Raw genomic sequence first — 14,286 nt, 5'->3', positions numbered from 1 at the left:
TCAAATACTGTTAAAAAAATAGCTATAATAATAAATTTTAAAAATAATATAAAAATAAATGAGTGCCATTCATACCGTTAATAGGAAATATAATTTCATGGCAATTTAAATACTACATCTTCTTTATGTTGTATCTGTTTGTTTAATTCTTGGACGAAATGCTTTGAACACGGTCTTTACAAGACATTGTTCCAACAAGGGACATATATCTTTGTGAGCTTTGTTTAAAAGATCCATGGAATGTACAATAGTGTCCGTATCGATACTTCCCACTACAAACATTTCAGAAATTTGGCCGTGTTGTGGAAGAGCAGCCTGTATTATAATCCCATGATCATGAACCGTGCCTGATACAGATTTTGTACAACACAAAGCTTCTTCCGTGTCTGTAGGATCTACTAAATACGTGCGATTGTATATGCCCTAAGGAGCAAATAAGAAATTTCTTAGCCACACAGATTATATCACAAATTTATTAAAATTAATACGCGATAATCTACTCACAATAGTGGACGCAGTGACTAAACCAAACATTGGCACACCAGCGTTTGCTAAGGCTAAACTAGCCGCCATTATCGCTGCAGCTAACGCAGAACCACCATTGTCAAGAACTGTTGCATATACGTCAACTTGGAAATTGGGAAACTCTTGCTGAAATAGAGATAATGATGAGTAATTATAAGTGTATTTTCAAATTATACAGTCAATTATCAATTTCACAGGCATTGTTTTAAAAGTGTTTGAAAAAATGTTTGGAAGGCAGAAAATGCATACCAAACATACAGCTGGTTCCAGAGCTCTTTGCAATATTAAACTATATTCCTTCTCTTCGGCATCTTGCTGATACATTTTCCGTTTGTGATGAGAGAAGGGTGCAAATTTGAATTCACAAAACAATTCCCCTTGCACGCAGTAACCAGTTTTATTAGGCACTTCTCTAGGATCGAATACTGAGCAGATGACCTTGGTATTTCCCATTTCGATGTAGGCAGAACCTTTAGCCTGGCTAACTATACCTGTTTTTGAAACTGTCGACAAAATTTTCTTTTTAAATAGTCTCTCAAAAAAATTGAACTTGTGGATATGTCCTGATTATAACTTAAATCACATAACCTTACATATATTTCTAAGCTCATCGTTTGATCGAGCGTCATGTCTTTTTGGAGCATTAAATTGTATCCCTTTGTCCTTCAATTCGGAGTGGATATAAATATTATAAGGAACAGAAGCTTCTGGTCCGTTAATGCGTTTCTGATCAATCGGCATTATATAGGTATATTGCAACAACAGAATGCACGTGTAAAAATAGAACAATGTGCTGTATATAGGGTAATATATAGGGTGTTTCATATTTAGTCATCTATAAATTTCTTCACCATTTCTAGTGCTTCAGAATCAATTTTTGTCTTACAATTAGTAAAGTCATTGTTTGTCTCGCAAGAATAGTCAATTTATTTACTATATTTTATATATCTTTCAACTTGTAAAAGTATATTTATATAACATTTTTTTAATAGAGAGAATATATAAGATTTTTATACTAATATATATAAACTTAAAAAAAGTCCTCTGTTAAAAGAAAAAACATTTTTAATGTCATTACTTAGAAATCATCAATTCATCGATATTTTTGTTCAAGAAAAATTAATTCCAAATTGATGAAAAAATTTATAGAAAACGCATCACTCGATAAATTTGGACACCCTATACATATATATATGTAATTGGCGGTAATGATCTTTCACAAGATAGTTGTAAAATAATATTATGATATATTATGATAAATGTATTACTTTTATGAAAGTAAAATACAAATTTAATAAATTGAAAACCAACACATTGCTCGTACAAAAAATTTTTTGTTAAGCACGTTGTCGTTCATATTTTCCATTAGATTCATAAGATAGATCAAAATGTGGCCAATTTTATTCTGTACATATATTTTTTTAGAAAAATTACAAAATATTTAAAGTTATACGAGTCATTCGATAAACAGTATCAGAAATCCTAGAAAAGGATATGTAAAAAAGAAAAGATATTTTTATCATATTGTGTATAAAATTAATATAGTCGGTTATTAGCTAATCATTGTTTTTTTTATTTTTTCGTGATATTTTATATGCAGATAATAGGTCACTTTTTGATCTTGCAGCTTCGTCTTTCAATGCATTGATTTTTTTATCTAATTCATCCATCTACAAAACAGATATATAACAGTACTATTAAATATAAATGAAATAGAAGCTGATAATTGGGGCTAACTCGCATGTGTACAATTGTACTCACGTATTTTTTTATGTGATACTTTTTATATAAATCATACATTTCATTCACGGTCCATTCTTTTTCATCCTGCTTATTCAATTTTACAAATGTGCAGTTTGTTGAATGTTTTATATGTTCATTCCTGTAAATTATCGTAGAATTTTAGAATACTTATTACAAAAAGAATAATAACGGACAATGAAAACGATATGCAATTATCTAATTGCATATGACTGACCATGGATCGTCGTGTGCTTCCCAGCCATCGAGTTGTTTGCTACAAATAAAACATTCAACCAGATCTGGCTCGTTATTGTCTCCGATAACATAAAATCCAGCGGCAACCATGCTTTTGGCATTACACTTGTCGGATGCTTTGAAAGGCCAACTTTTGAATGTTTTTATTCTGTTTTGCTTCCAAAAGAAAGATGTAGGGTCTCTAAAGATAATAAAATTAAATTATTTCAAGTTAAATTACCTAACCTAATTTTAGCAATCTTGTTTTGAACACTTGTTAAGAGTTTATATCATCTATAATCTGTAAATCGTGATAGAATGCAATTGGCAAATTACGAGCAAAGAGATGAAAAGATATATGAAATGTTTCGATTTGCTTTTACTTCAAATCTCACTTGTCTGCAAATATTAACTTACAGTATTAACAGATTGTCATTAGCCATATCGCTCGAATAGTCTTGCTGTTAATTATAAATAAAATGTGTGCAAAGTCCTTAAAAATATCCTTATTTTATAGTCGATGGAAGTAACATTTACATATGTATCCGACATCCGACGCTGTCGCGGGAAACAAAAAACAAACTGACAATTTAAATTGTCAATCTTGTTTTCATTAATAATTGGCCGCGTTCGAAAGTGTTTGAGAGCACACAAGTTTTCAAAACGTCAACCAATCATCGCGTGCGATGTAAAGCACACGATTGGAGATTGGAATTGGACTAATCGGAGGAAAAGTAAGTAAAATTTCTTTGTCCCGATTGGTCGAGCGCTACTCGAGCAAAAAGTCAATTTTGGAACGCAAATCATGGAGGTAAGAAATAAAGGTGCCTTTTCATGCTGACGCTCGACGCTCATTTTTAGCGTCAAAAGACGTCACGTGACCAAAAATAAAGATACCAATTCGTCAATTTTGGTCACGCATGCGTTTGAACAGACTTTTGATGCTTTTACATACATGTCCACATCACACATCACCAGTGTCGCCAATTTCAAATCGCGCAACCATAGAATATATAATATAATATACGAGAGCGCGTGTCGATGTGCGCGGCGCGTTCGACTTTTAATCTTCAAGTGGCGCAGCTCGCAGTGTCACGCGATCGGAATTCGGCGCGCGGAGTGGGGGCAGGTGGTGGGGGCTGCGTGGTGGGGGCTGCGTGGTGGCGCGCGCAACCCCCCACCCCCATCCCCACCACCTGCCCCCACTCCGCGCGCCGAATTCCGATCGCGTGACACTGCGAGCTGCGCCACTTGAAGGTTAAAAGTCGAACGCGCCGCGCACATCGACACGCGCTCTCGTATATTATATTATATATATTCTATGGTTGCGCGCGATCTGAAATTGGCAACACTGCGATCGATGGAGTTTGCGCGACGCTCGTCCCACTCATTCGCCATTATTGTTGCTTTGTTGTGAAAACGATCAACTGTCAAAACCGCCAAGATTTTTCTCTCGTATCGGCGAACGTGTTATTCGTTGACGAGCGAAAGTCAGCGTCGTCTCGATCGAGAAAGCGTATGTAGAAAATGCGTTCTTTCTGCGCGAATGTGACGAAATTGAAGGCGCGATGATCCCCCCAGCTGATTGCGGTCGCTTGCCGCCCCGCTGTGAATGCTGTGATTGTGCAGCGATTTAATTAAACCATTCAACACTCGCGTGTTTTCTCTTCGCGGACGATTAGTAACGAATCAATCGTGAGAAATTATTTCGATCGTAACGAATCGCGCGACGAGTTGATAGAGTGGCGAGAATCGTCTCGAGAAGCTACGCAACGATTTTTCCACAGCTCGCGAGTTTTTTCATGACTGCGCTCGTGAAGAAAAAAAATATCGAAATTCTCAAATGATAACCGTACGATCATTCTGTACGAAATATGAAGATGGCTTCCTCGGAGATTGACGATTTTTTGACCGGGCCGTTGGTCACTTGGGTAAGTCTACCGTTTGGAATAAATGTTTCAGATATTTCGATGAATTCGAAAGTACAATGAGATTGTATATTTAAGTATCGATTCCATTATATTATACATCACGTGTTGATTTGTATTTTTTTCTCTCAATAGTTTGTCAGCTGTCTGGAAGATACCAATATAAATTATGAAGATTTGGTGGATGGTGTCTTGTTGCATAGTGTCTTCCTGCAAATGTAAGTGAATACAATAAAAAGATTGAATTGTTAGTTTAGCTCGTATATAGTACACGCAGTTGCGATACATTAAGATATTAAAATGATACGATTCTCTCGAGAAAGACAAAATCTGTTTTTGTTATTCATCAGCAATCCAGAACCGCTACACGACCAAGTAGTGCCTTCTAATGGCAATCCTGTCGTTCGAACGAAAAACTTGAAGACTATAATACAAAATATGAAGCAATTTTACGAGGAGGAATTGGATCACTTGATTTTAAAATTACCAGACATTACAAATTTAGGAAAGGAACCGGAATCGTATATAGCAGATATGAAGTTGTTGCTGTTGCTACTTCTTGGATGCGCTGTCCAATGTCCGAATAAGGAAAAATTTATTACTAAGATAAAAACACTACATGTTGACATGCAACTTGCGATAGTGGAGTGCATTAAACAGGTGCAGTATAAATATCAGTAATAAAATATTATTAATAAAATATATGTATGATGATATATTAATTTTTATGATTTAATGTGTTTAGGTTACGGATCATCAAGATATAGTCATTACACAAGATGCCATGGAAAATGCAAACATGGGTTATCTATTTGTCCAAATCAAAAAATGGATCCAAGAATTGGATTTATATCGAGAGGTATATTAATTGTCTCAATCTTATAATTGCTTGTAATGGATGACTCTTTTATTCATGTTTTTAAGAAAGCATCTGTATAATTGTTTATTACAATTACATACAACAAAAACAGAAATGGAGAGAAGCAGGGCTAGATGATAGCGTTGAACGAAATGACTCCTCTATCAGTGCGGAATCTGAGGAAATGAGTAAGACGCAACAATCTCATCCTGTCAACAAAGCAGAAAGAGAAGATAACCATCATTATGCGGAATTGGCTGATTGGAAATCTAAAGTTCGGAAACAGCGTCAAGAATTGTATGTGTGTTTTTCAAAATATTTTTTTCTTTTCATCCGATTAGGGCGTTTACTAAATTGTGATATAATTAGTAAGAAAGTAATTTCTCGTGAAAAATGAACAAAAAAATGTAGAATAAGTATTTTTAATGATTGTATCTTTTGAAAAAAATAATTTTCAATATGAAAATGTATGGATCTCTGTTTGATTATGCATTGATAATCAAATTGTACATGTCTATTATATAACTCTCTGCATTGTATGTTGTTATAACTTTTTCAATACTTACATTTTATAGGGAGGAAAAAACGGAAGCTTTACTTGAATGTAAGGAAGAATTGGAGCATAATAAAACATTACTTGCAAAACTAAGACAAGAGGTAATGTATATTAAATAATGTTTTTATAGTGGAGGAATTTATATATATAAAGTATATAATTTTTTAGCACCAAGAACTGATGCATGAAGCTCGTACTGCTAAATCGTACAGGGATGAATTGGATGCTGTGATTGAAAGAGCAGATAGAGCGGATCGTTTAGAAATTGAGGTAGCACGGTATAGAGAAAAACTCACAGATATTGAATTTTATAAAACTCGGATAGAAGAGTTACGTGAAGACAATAGGTAATATATTTTTATTTTTATAATATCTCAACAATATAAAATATAAAATAATTGCTACAAAATGTTTATTGTACATATTTAAGAGTTTTAATGGAGACTAGAGAAATGCTTGAGGAACAATTAAGTTCGTCGAGAAATAGGACAGACAAAGTATTGGAGCTCGAATCTGAAATTATCAAATATAAGCAGTTACTTAATGATGTGGCATTGGTAAGAAATTTCAGAAAATTGTGCAATATTATAAGCCCAATAGAGAACACATAGAATTATAATAAATCAAAAATAATTTTCAGGAACGTGCTGTTGATAAAGAAAAATATCAAGAACTTGTCGAGGAAAATACACAATTGCATCAATTGACAAAAGCTGCTGCTAGTGAGGCTGCATTAGCAGGATCTAGTGATTCTGAAGAACCAGGTATTTATTACAAAATAACAAAACATTGTTATTATTATTTTTAATAAGTAAGACTAAATGTCATTAATTCGTTTAGTGCATGATGACAATAGACTGTCTGAACAACTAACAAGTAATGCTCAGACGCGAGCATTAAAATTAGAATTAGAAAATCGTCGTTTAAACACTTTGATCGATTCATTGAAAGAAAGTTCGTTTTATGAAAATTCGTCTCGCATTTTGGAGTTGGAAAAGGAAATAAAGAAACTTTCATTGAAGATTGAATCATTAAATGATAATAAAGAAAGACTTACGCAACAAAATTCCGACTTGGAATTGGTCTGCAAGCAAGCATTAGAAGAAAATAAAAAACTTCAAAACACCCTCAAAAATCAACGAACTTCTTTTGAGAAACAACAACAAGAGATCCAAGTACGTTAAAATTAAAAATTATACTTTTCTAAACCTTTTATTTCTCAGTAATGATAAACTTATATGTTATTATTTTCTCTTTGCCATCTTTAGACTCATCATGCAAAAATGATGGAATTGGAAAAAAATTATGACATAGCAGTGAAAGAGAAACAACGTGTTCAATTATTATTGGAGAGCGTGCAACGACGCGCTGATGAATTGGAACGCACTCTAGAAATGACAAATCAAAAAGTTGAAAAGTTGAAAGTTATTGAAAACAGTGCTAATGATATTAAATCCAAGTGCCTTGATCTTGAATCAAGATTAACAACGATAGAAAAAGAGAAAGATACAGCACAACGCGATATTTACAAATACAGAGAAATGATTGAAGTAGATATTAATTTTATATGCTGTATCATAAGTATAGTATATACATAATGTGCATAAATAATTTTTTGAATTGTATTTTAGGAAAAAGATGTAGCTTTAGATAAAGCAACAAATACAATAGAAGTTTTGGAGAGGAAAGTCTTGCAACTTGAGCAGGAATTGCAGGATTGTCTTACACAAATATCAAGGTATGTTTGAAGAAATTTATCATTTGTATAATAAATTATTTTCATCGCAAAGCAATTCATTATTAATTATTGTCATATTTAATAACATAGTGAATGTTATGAAATGACTTTCATTCTAGATTGCAAGAAATTGAACAATCCAGCAAAGAGCTCGATTCACGAGCTGCAATTGACAGAGAAACTTTAGAGATACTTCAGTCTAATCTCGTAGCGGAAAAACTAAATAATCAACAGTTGTATACAGTTTTAGAGAAACTTGGCCTTAGCGATAATATATTGTTGTCCCAACCATTGGAGACTATATTGGAAAGGTATGGATAAAATAAAATTTTATATGAAAAGAGATTCCTTTTTTCCTTTTGTTACAATCTATATTATCGTGTAAATTCAATTGTGTGTTGTAGAATTGCCCAAATACCAGAAGTAATAAATCACGTTAAGAAATCATTTATACCAGAGAGCAGTGAGAAAACGACGTCTGAATCAACAGCCAATCCCGACAAGGAAAGCGATTTTAACAAGGATTTGGAAACTATGATGGAACCTTTAAGGGTATTTATATTCTAAAGATGTAAAAATTATTATGTTAATTTACACAATTATTACTTTACTACATTATATTTTATTATTTATTTTTAGCAAGAACTGGAACAATTGCAAACAAAGTGGTCTCTGTCTCAAACGGCAATGGAGCAGTTACTGTCTGAGAATGCAAAACTTCAAGTTCACATAACAACGCTACAATCACAAAGCAATTCATTAACCGCACAACATACCGCTTTACAATTAGCAAATTCACAGCTTGTCGCGGAAAAAGAAGAGGTATTTATATTCCGTTCTATTTAATTATTGTATTATTTTTACTCTTATTTCTTGTACTGCGCTTGTAATCTGCATATTTATGCGAATTTTATTTGTAATTGTATGCATTTAGCTTTTGAAAGAACGCAGCGCACAACAGCATATATATTCCGCGTTACTTCATGATCAGAATACTTTGCAATCATTACATGAACAATTAAATAATGAATATGAGAATCTACGTCGCGAACGGGATGCCCTTAAATCGAATTTAAGAGATGTAAAGAATGAAATCAGAACGTTGCGCGAGACTTGCGAGCAACTTGAAGCGAAAAGTGAAACATTGCAATCTGAACGGGAAGCTTTGATTAATAACACAAAGAGCTTAAATAATCTGCGAGGAGAGCATTCAAAGTTGAAGGTACTTATTTTAAATGTCTGAAACGCATTCTTTGATTTTATACATTGCACGTATACTTTATTTCATTAATGTAAATGTATGGACTGTAATTGCGCAAATATTTTAGGACGACTTTAGAAATCTATACACCGCAAGTGAAAGATTGAAAGCAGAGTATAGGAGTTTGCAAGATGATTACAGAAAGAATAAAATCGAGATGAATCGCTTGAGTCTAAAGCAAACGGAAATGCAGGGCCAACTCAGCATCAAAGATGAACAATGTTCGGATTTGAAGATAGAAGTCAATAATCTTAATGAACGATGTGATGTATGAATATAATTATGTCGTATGAACATATAAAGCAAATTTATTGATTTGTCTTATGAAAAATGTCAAATGTACATTCTTTTTAGATGCTGTTAGAAATGAATTCCGGATTGGATAATGATAGACGTTCCTTAATGGAGCATATAAGTTCATTATTTGCGCAATACCACGAACTTTTAACGCATTCGCTTCAAGATAAAGAGCATTATCATATGGAAGAAAAATTATTTGCGTAAGTATAAAATGATTTAGTTGGTATTATATAAAAGTTAATATTTCAAATTTTTACATGTTATTTACAAACATTCTCATTCTCTAATTGCATTATTTATTTTCTTTATTTCCCAATATGTTAAAAAAAATATCGATTCGTGTGCTGCAGGGATAAAGTTAATCATTTGTACAGACAAAAAGAAAAGTTGGAGGACAAGATTATGGAGCATTATAGACAACTGAACAGTTGCACCACCAAAAAGTACGTTTAGTAAAAATTTGACTTTATATATAATATAATTTATGTCCTCTCTCTAAATTATATACAAGATACCATTTTTCCCCATAACTTGTATATATGTTTCTAAAATAGAAAAGGTTTTGGAGCCAGTTTAGTTCGTAGAGTCAAAAAAGCTGGATCGGAGCTCCTTAATAAGGTGAGTATCAGTAACTATAATGATTATTTATTTGTAAAATAGTTATACATGTACACAAATTTTCCCAGAAAATGCAAGGAATTTTTATATCGTTGCATCCGTGAATCGAGACGTAGAGAAACACAAGCAGCGCAATATATTATTTAAATTTCTATATTTATATATTATTTATACTTATTGATCTCCCTTTCACATTATACATTTTATTGGCCGCTGTTTAATATATATCGATTTATTATATAATATTATTTTTAAATGGATTAATCGAAAAGAGAATGTAAAACATGTTTATTAGAATCGACGCTCGTGGGCTGAAGATCCCAAACAATCGGATAGTAAAACGTACGAGTCAGATACAGGCTGGAATGATTCCGATGCGAGTACCGACGATTACCGTTTACCCGGTAAATAATTTGTCAAAATGAAAGAAGTATTTAATTCAATGATTTTAATCAAGCAATATCAATAATATAGTTTATGCAATTGTAGGGCCGAGTAGAGTTTTCGGATCAGATGCACTTGGACAAGCTGGTACTAGAAGAACGGTATATTATAATGACGATTCTCCGCCATCATCCGCTTCTTTACCCGTAAGAAACAAATGTTTTGCAATAATTGTATAATAATATCTGTCCCATCGAATACAGTATTTATTAAGATAATCATTGTAATGCAGACGGATAGGCTAGGCGAACCATTCCAGGAGCAAGGAAACGACGCTGTACAGATGGAAACGAGTGCAAAACCGGAAACGCAAGTTGAGTCACGGCCCTTTTTGATCTATAATAAAGTATCAGCGGTTATAAACGAATCGAAAAACATCAGTAATCCGATGAAGGACACGGCGCGAGACGAAGTACTCGCGGAAGCTCCCGTTGACAAGGAACCAAAGACCGGGAGTCCAATATGGTACGAATACGGTTGTGTATAAATTTTCACTGCCTTTCATGTTTCCATTGAGATGCTGGAGACGGAAAGAGGGAAAGAATGTATAAAGTATTTTCATATGTATATTCTCGTTTACAAGGAATTTATAAGGAAACATACGTAAGTATTTTTTTTCCAATTTTGATGCATAATTTTCCTTGTTTAATTATATACGTTTTATATTCTATAATGAATAAAAGATACACGAGTATTTGTTCAAAAGTATCGCAAAATCATCAAAAAGTATTATGAGACTAAAGAATTATTTCTTATAAGTAATTTTTTTTTAGTAAATAAACTACCGTATAATTAGATGCATTGCTTCCAAAATTATTAAATGGACTTAAGAATAGAGCGCTAATACGAGTTCCTAAAAAGCTATTTGTATTAAGATAAGTTGAAGATATGTTTATCTCATTGACGCGTAATTTAAGAATTTTTCGTGTGATGTATTTCTGCTTAATCTTATTTATTTTTAATCTAAAGTCTTGTTAAAACTATGATGACGAATATTACTCTGTATTCTCTCTTTCTTTCTCTTATGAATTGGAGAAGAGAAATTGGAAAAATGTAATTTGTTGTTCAAACATTTATGAATTATTTTCGTGAACGATGACTGCCAAGATATAAAATAACAAATTTACAATAATTAACAATAGTGTGCTCGATTTTATTTAATGCTAATTGGTTCTATTTTTACACATATTTACATTGCACATATACGATATTCGTATATATTTAACAAGGTTTTTTAATATGTACATTGCTAAAATTTTACACTACTTAATGTGCATCGCACACCTATCTGATCGTTGATAAGATTCTTAGAAATATAAGGTAAACATTTTGAGACGTCAAGACTAATATAGTAGACAAGAATGTATACTGAGAATAATAGTATAAGCGTGCATTTATTTTTACAATTACACTGATTACCTCTTTGACGCTCGACTCTTATTACAATATATATATAAGCGCTGCTAGATTATTTTTTACGTTTTGATAATTTATATTTTTATAATGTGTGTGTTTTACACGAATATACATATAGGTAGTATACATACATTTTCCGTGTCTTAAAATTTCATCACGCAATTTCATGCAACAGAATGTAACAATATATATTTACCGATTAACATATTGCATAACGTCTGTTCTTTATCGTGTATTCTTGCCATTGTCAAGTATTATTTTCTAATGCGTCTTTCTGCAGAATAAAATATAATATCGGTACGTGATATGATATGTAATTACAATTCCGTTATATCGCATATTAAATAAAAGGAGCATTTCAGATGTGTGTGTGTGTGTGTGTGTGTGTGTGATACTAAAGTATTCTTGCTCTATATCTTACGACGTAAATTAACATAATAGCGATAAGTGGAATAAGTGGAATACCGATTGCGGCAATCGATAATGAGCGTTACCAAGCACATCCTATATCTTAATTAAATTAATATATGTATGTATAATTTGAAACGATCGAGCGACTTCCTATAACAATAGTATTAAGAGCACGTTATCAAACATAACGTAACGTATGTTGAGAACACATTGTAGGTACGATTCTTAAATATATTCTCTAGAAAAGAAAATTACAATATGTTTTTCTTATAATGAAAGAATTTTAACTTTTTGGACTAATGCTGAAATTTTTTTCGTGCCGAGCAGCGGTATGATAATTATAAAATGTCTTTATAAAATATAATAAGATTATTTCTAGAAATATATTTTAGAAATCTTTCGCAAAAATACACAGCAATAATTTATATTTACAAATTTTTTAATCAGGCAAGAATTGGTAATAATGATGAATGAATAGTGATAATTTTAGCGAATTTAGACTATTAATAATTATATATTTATTGTGAAGATTTGTTATATAATCCCCTTCAATTCGCGATTGTTAATTACATAATTACGTTGCTTCACAGATAATTTGTTCCGTATTTTCGATCAAAATTGTCTATTGAAAAAAAAATTTTTTCAAATCTCGAAATAAAATTACCATTAGGGTATCTTGATCCTGCGTGACTTTCGCGAGAAATAAAACAGCTGCGATCATCTATGGCATTTCAGTCGAGAATCTCACGCATAGTAATGTTCACCGGTTGCCTATCCCCTTCGTTTTTTGCCGGTTTTTCTGCTATTAGCATTAGTATGCTTTGGTCAAAAAATTGTCCATCGCGCGACCCTTTCCAAGTGTTTCTCAGGCTCCTCCTGTAAATTTGCATATTTTCTAGCCAAGGAACTATGTTCCTTCGTTAAGCACGTTCTATGCACTTTTTTCTCTCTTCTCGCACGACGTCCGTATTCATGTCGCACATTTAGTATTGTATATATATTGGATAATTTTTATTTTACATTAATTTTCACATTGAAAGAGAAATGGAAAATTTTATCATAATTGTACTGCCCAAAAACAATTGCGCAATCTTTTTATGACTTTAGTATTTCTACATAAGTTAATACTTTTTATATATTCAGAGCAAAAGTAATTAAGTTTATAGAGATATATATGCGCACACACACATGTGTGATATAAAATAATATTTTAATACTCAAAAATACTTTGTATATGTATATAAGACAATTTTATTCTGCATTCTTGATATATATACATATTTCTATTACGTAAAATGATCTCTCTTTCGGTATTGTATAAATGGATCAATATCCTGTAAAGAAAAGAAGTGGAATTATTTAATTAACGGCACATCCACCTTGCGCAATGCACGCGCAATCGGCATCGCTCTATGCAAATCGCGAATAAGCGAGCAAGCCAGAGCCAGCGTCGCGACGCCTTTGGTTTCTACCGGCGCTCTCTCACCCTTTCACGGATTACGAAGCTATCGCAAAAAACGTCCGCCTCGCAGTAACGGTCTGGCGGCAAAACCTCCCTTTCCGCCTTGCTTTTTCTACATGCGAAAATAAAAGTCTCTCGCGCTTTTCCTACCGGTCCGGAGAAAGGCTGTGGGAATGGAACGAGGATGGAGAAGGGAACGAGGAGAGGCGCAGAGAAGAGAAAACGTATCGGGATGAACGGGAGGGAATAGGAGGGAGAGGGCAAAAATAAGAGAGACCAGGGGTGGCGGCAAAAAGAATCGCAGTGATGTCGACGAAGGAGGAAAAAGAACAATCCGCGGTAGTGAGAAGCGATGAAGGATGGTTAAAAGAAAGAGTTGAGAAAAGAAGGAGGAAAATTTATTTTTAAGAGAAAACCGAGATTCCCTGAAAATTTTATGCTTTAAGAGAGCGATTCTATTTTCAATTTCATGTGTCATTGCAAACTCGCAGAACGAAACAAGAGAAAGAAAGAGAAAGACAGAGAAAAATAAACTATTGATAAAAAATTTTGCGATAGATATTTTTTTAAAGTCACTTTTTTTTCTCAGTGACAAATCATATCAAAATGTTAATAATCTCAGTTGAAAACGATCGATCAAAGAATACGTTTTATAAATTTTGTATCAATAATTTCCGGAATTACTATTGAATGTGTATATAAAATCTTTGATACTATACATTTTTAAAAAATACACGGAAATTTTTAGTTTTTTTCTTTTATTTTGATTATGTATTAGATATGCATACACA

At 32.8% G+C, this 14,286-nt stretch overlaps 2 protein-coding genes across 3 annotated transcripts; one reads left to right on the top strand and one right to left on the bottom strand.

Moving 5' to 3' along the window:
• Nucleotides 1-72: 72 nt before the first annotated feature.
• LOC145941956 (exosome complex component MTR3) lies at nucleotides 73-3,103 on the bottom strand. The gene is made up of 7 exons (XM_083048387.1): nucleotides 2,920-3,103; nucleotides 2,504-2,704; nucleotides 2,287-2,407; nucleotides 1,119-1,251; nucleotides 775-1,028; nucleotides 505-651; nucleotides 73-423 (listed from the first exon to the last, which is right to left on the bottom strand). The coding sequence occupies exons 1-7, from the start codon at nucleotides 2,943-2,945 to the stop codon at nucleotides 124-126; spliced, it is 1,182 nt and encodes a 393-aa protein (XP_082904513.1). The 5' UTR covers nucleotides 2,946-3,103; the 3' UTR covers nucleotides 73-123.
• A 732-nt stretch (nucleotides 3,104-3,835) lies between these two features.
• On the top strand, nucleotides 3,836-13,105 carry Girdin (protein girdin). Of its 2 annotated transcripts, XM_083047698.1 has the most exons (23): nucleotides 3,836-4,433; nucleotides 4,566-4,648; nucleotides 4,781-5,090; nucleotides 5,176-5,289; nucleotides 5,402-5,586; nucleotides 5,865-5,946; nucleotides 6,014-6,192; nucleotides 6,276-6,402; nucleotides 6,486-6,609; nucleotides 6,686-7,020; nucleotides 7,114-7,395; nucleotides 7,477-7,583; nucleotides 7,703-7,894; nucleotides 7,988-8,135; nucleotides 8,223-8,405; nucleotides 8,518-8,805; nucleotides 8,912-9,112; nucleotides 9,199-9,344; nucleotides 9,495-9,587; nucleotides 9,699-9,762; nucleotides 10,058-10,166; nucleotides 10,252-10,352; nucleotides 10,439-13,103. In XM_083047698.1, the coding sequence occupies exons 1-23, from the start codon at nucleotides 4,377-4,379 to the stop codon at nucleotides 10,691-10,693; spliced, it is 3,765 nt and encodes a 1,254-aa protein (XP_082903824.1). In that variant the 5' UTR covers nucleotides 3,836-4,376; the 3' UTR covers nucleotides 10,694-13,103. The 2 variants fall into 2 exon arrangements, with proteins under 2 accessions (XP_082903824.1, XP_082903825.1); XM_083047699.1 differs by lacking the exons at nucleotides 3,836-4,433; nucleotides 4,566-4,648 and having other exon boundaries at nucleotides 4,955-5,090; nucleotides 5,355-5,586; nucleotides 10,439-13,105.
• The last annotated feature ends 1,181 nt before the right edge of the window (nucleotides 13,106-14,286 follow it).

This window comes from Prenolepis imparis, unplaced genomic scaffold, assembly GCF_030444845.1.
Source record: "Prenolepis imparis isolate NDT839.2.m4 unplaced genomic scaffold, iyPreImpa1.0 SCAF_10, whole genome shotgun sequence".
Lineage (NCBI taxonomy): Eukaryota > Metazoa > Arthropoda > Insecta > Hymenoptera > Formicidae > Prenolepis > Prenolepis imparis.
Note: the sequence above shows the minus strand (reverse complement) of the source record. Positions and strands in the feature narration are given on the sequence as shown.

Excerpts from the sequence above, each read along its gene's own strand:
- LOC145941956 (XM_083048387.1), bottom strand. The coding sequence starts at position 2,945 with ATGGCTAATGACAATCTGTTAATACT. Across the intron at positions 2,408-2,503 it reads GAAGCACACGACGATCCATG|GAATGAACATATAAAACATT; the intron begins GTCAGTCATATG and ends GATAATTTACAG. Across the intron at positions 652-774 it reads TGGAACCAGCTGTATGTTTG|CAAGAGTTTCCCAATTTCCA; the intron begins GTATGCATTTTC and ends TCTCTATTTCAG.
- Girdin (XM_083047698.1), top strand. The coding sequence starts at position 4,377 with ATGAAGATGGCTTCCTCGGAGATTGACGATTTTTTGACCGGGCCGTTG. Across the intron at positions 6,193-6,275 it reads GAGTTACGTGAAGACAATAG|AGTTTTAATGGAGACTAGAG; the intron begins GTAATATATTTT and ends TACATATTTAAG. Across the intron at positions 8,136-8,222 it reads CTATGATGGAACCTTTAAGG|CAAGAACTGGAACAATTGCA; the intron begins GTATTTATATTC and ends ATTTATTTTTAG.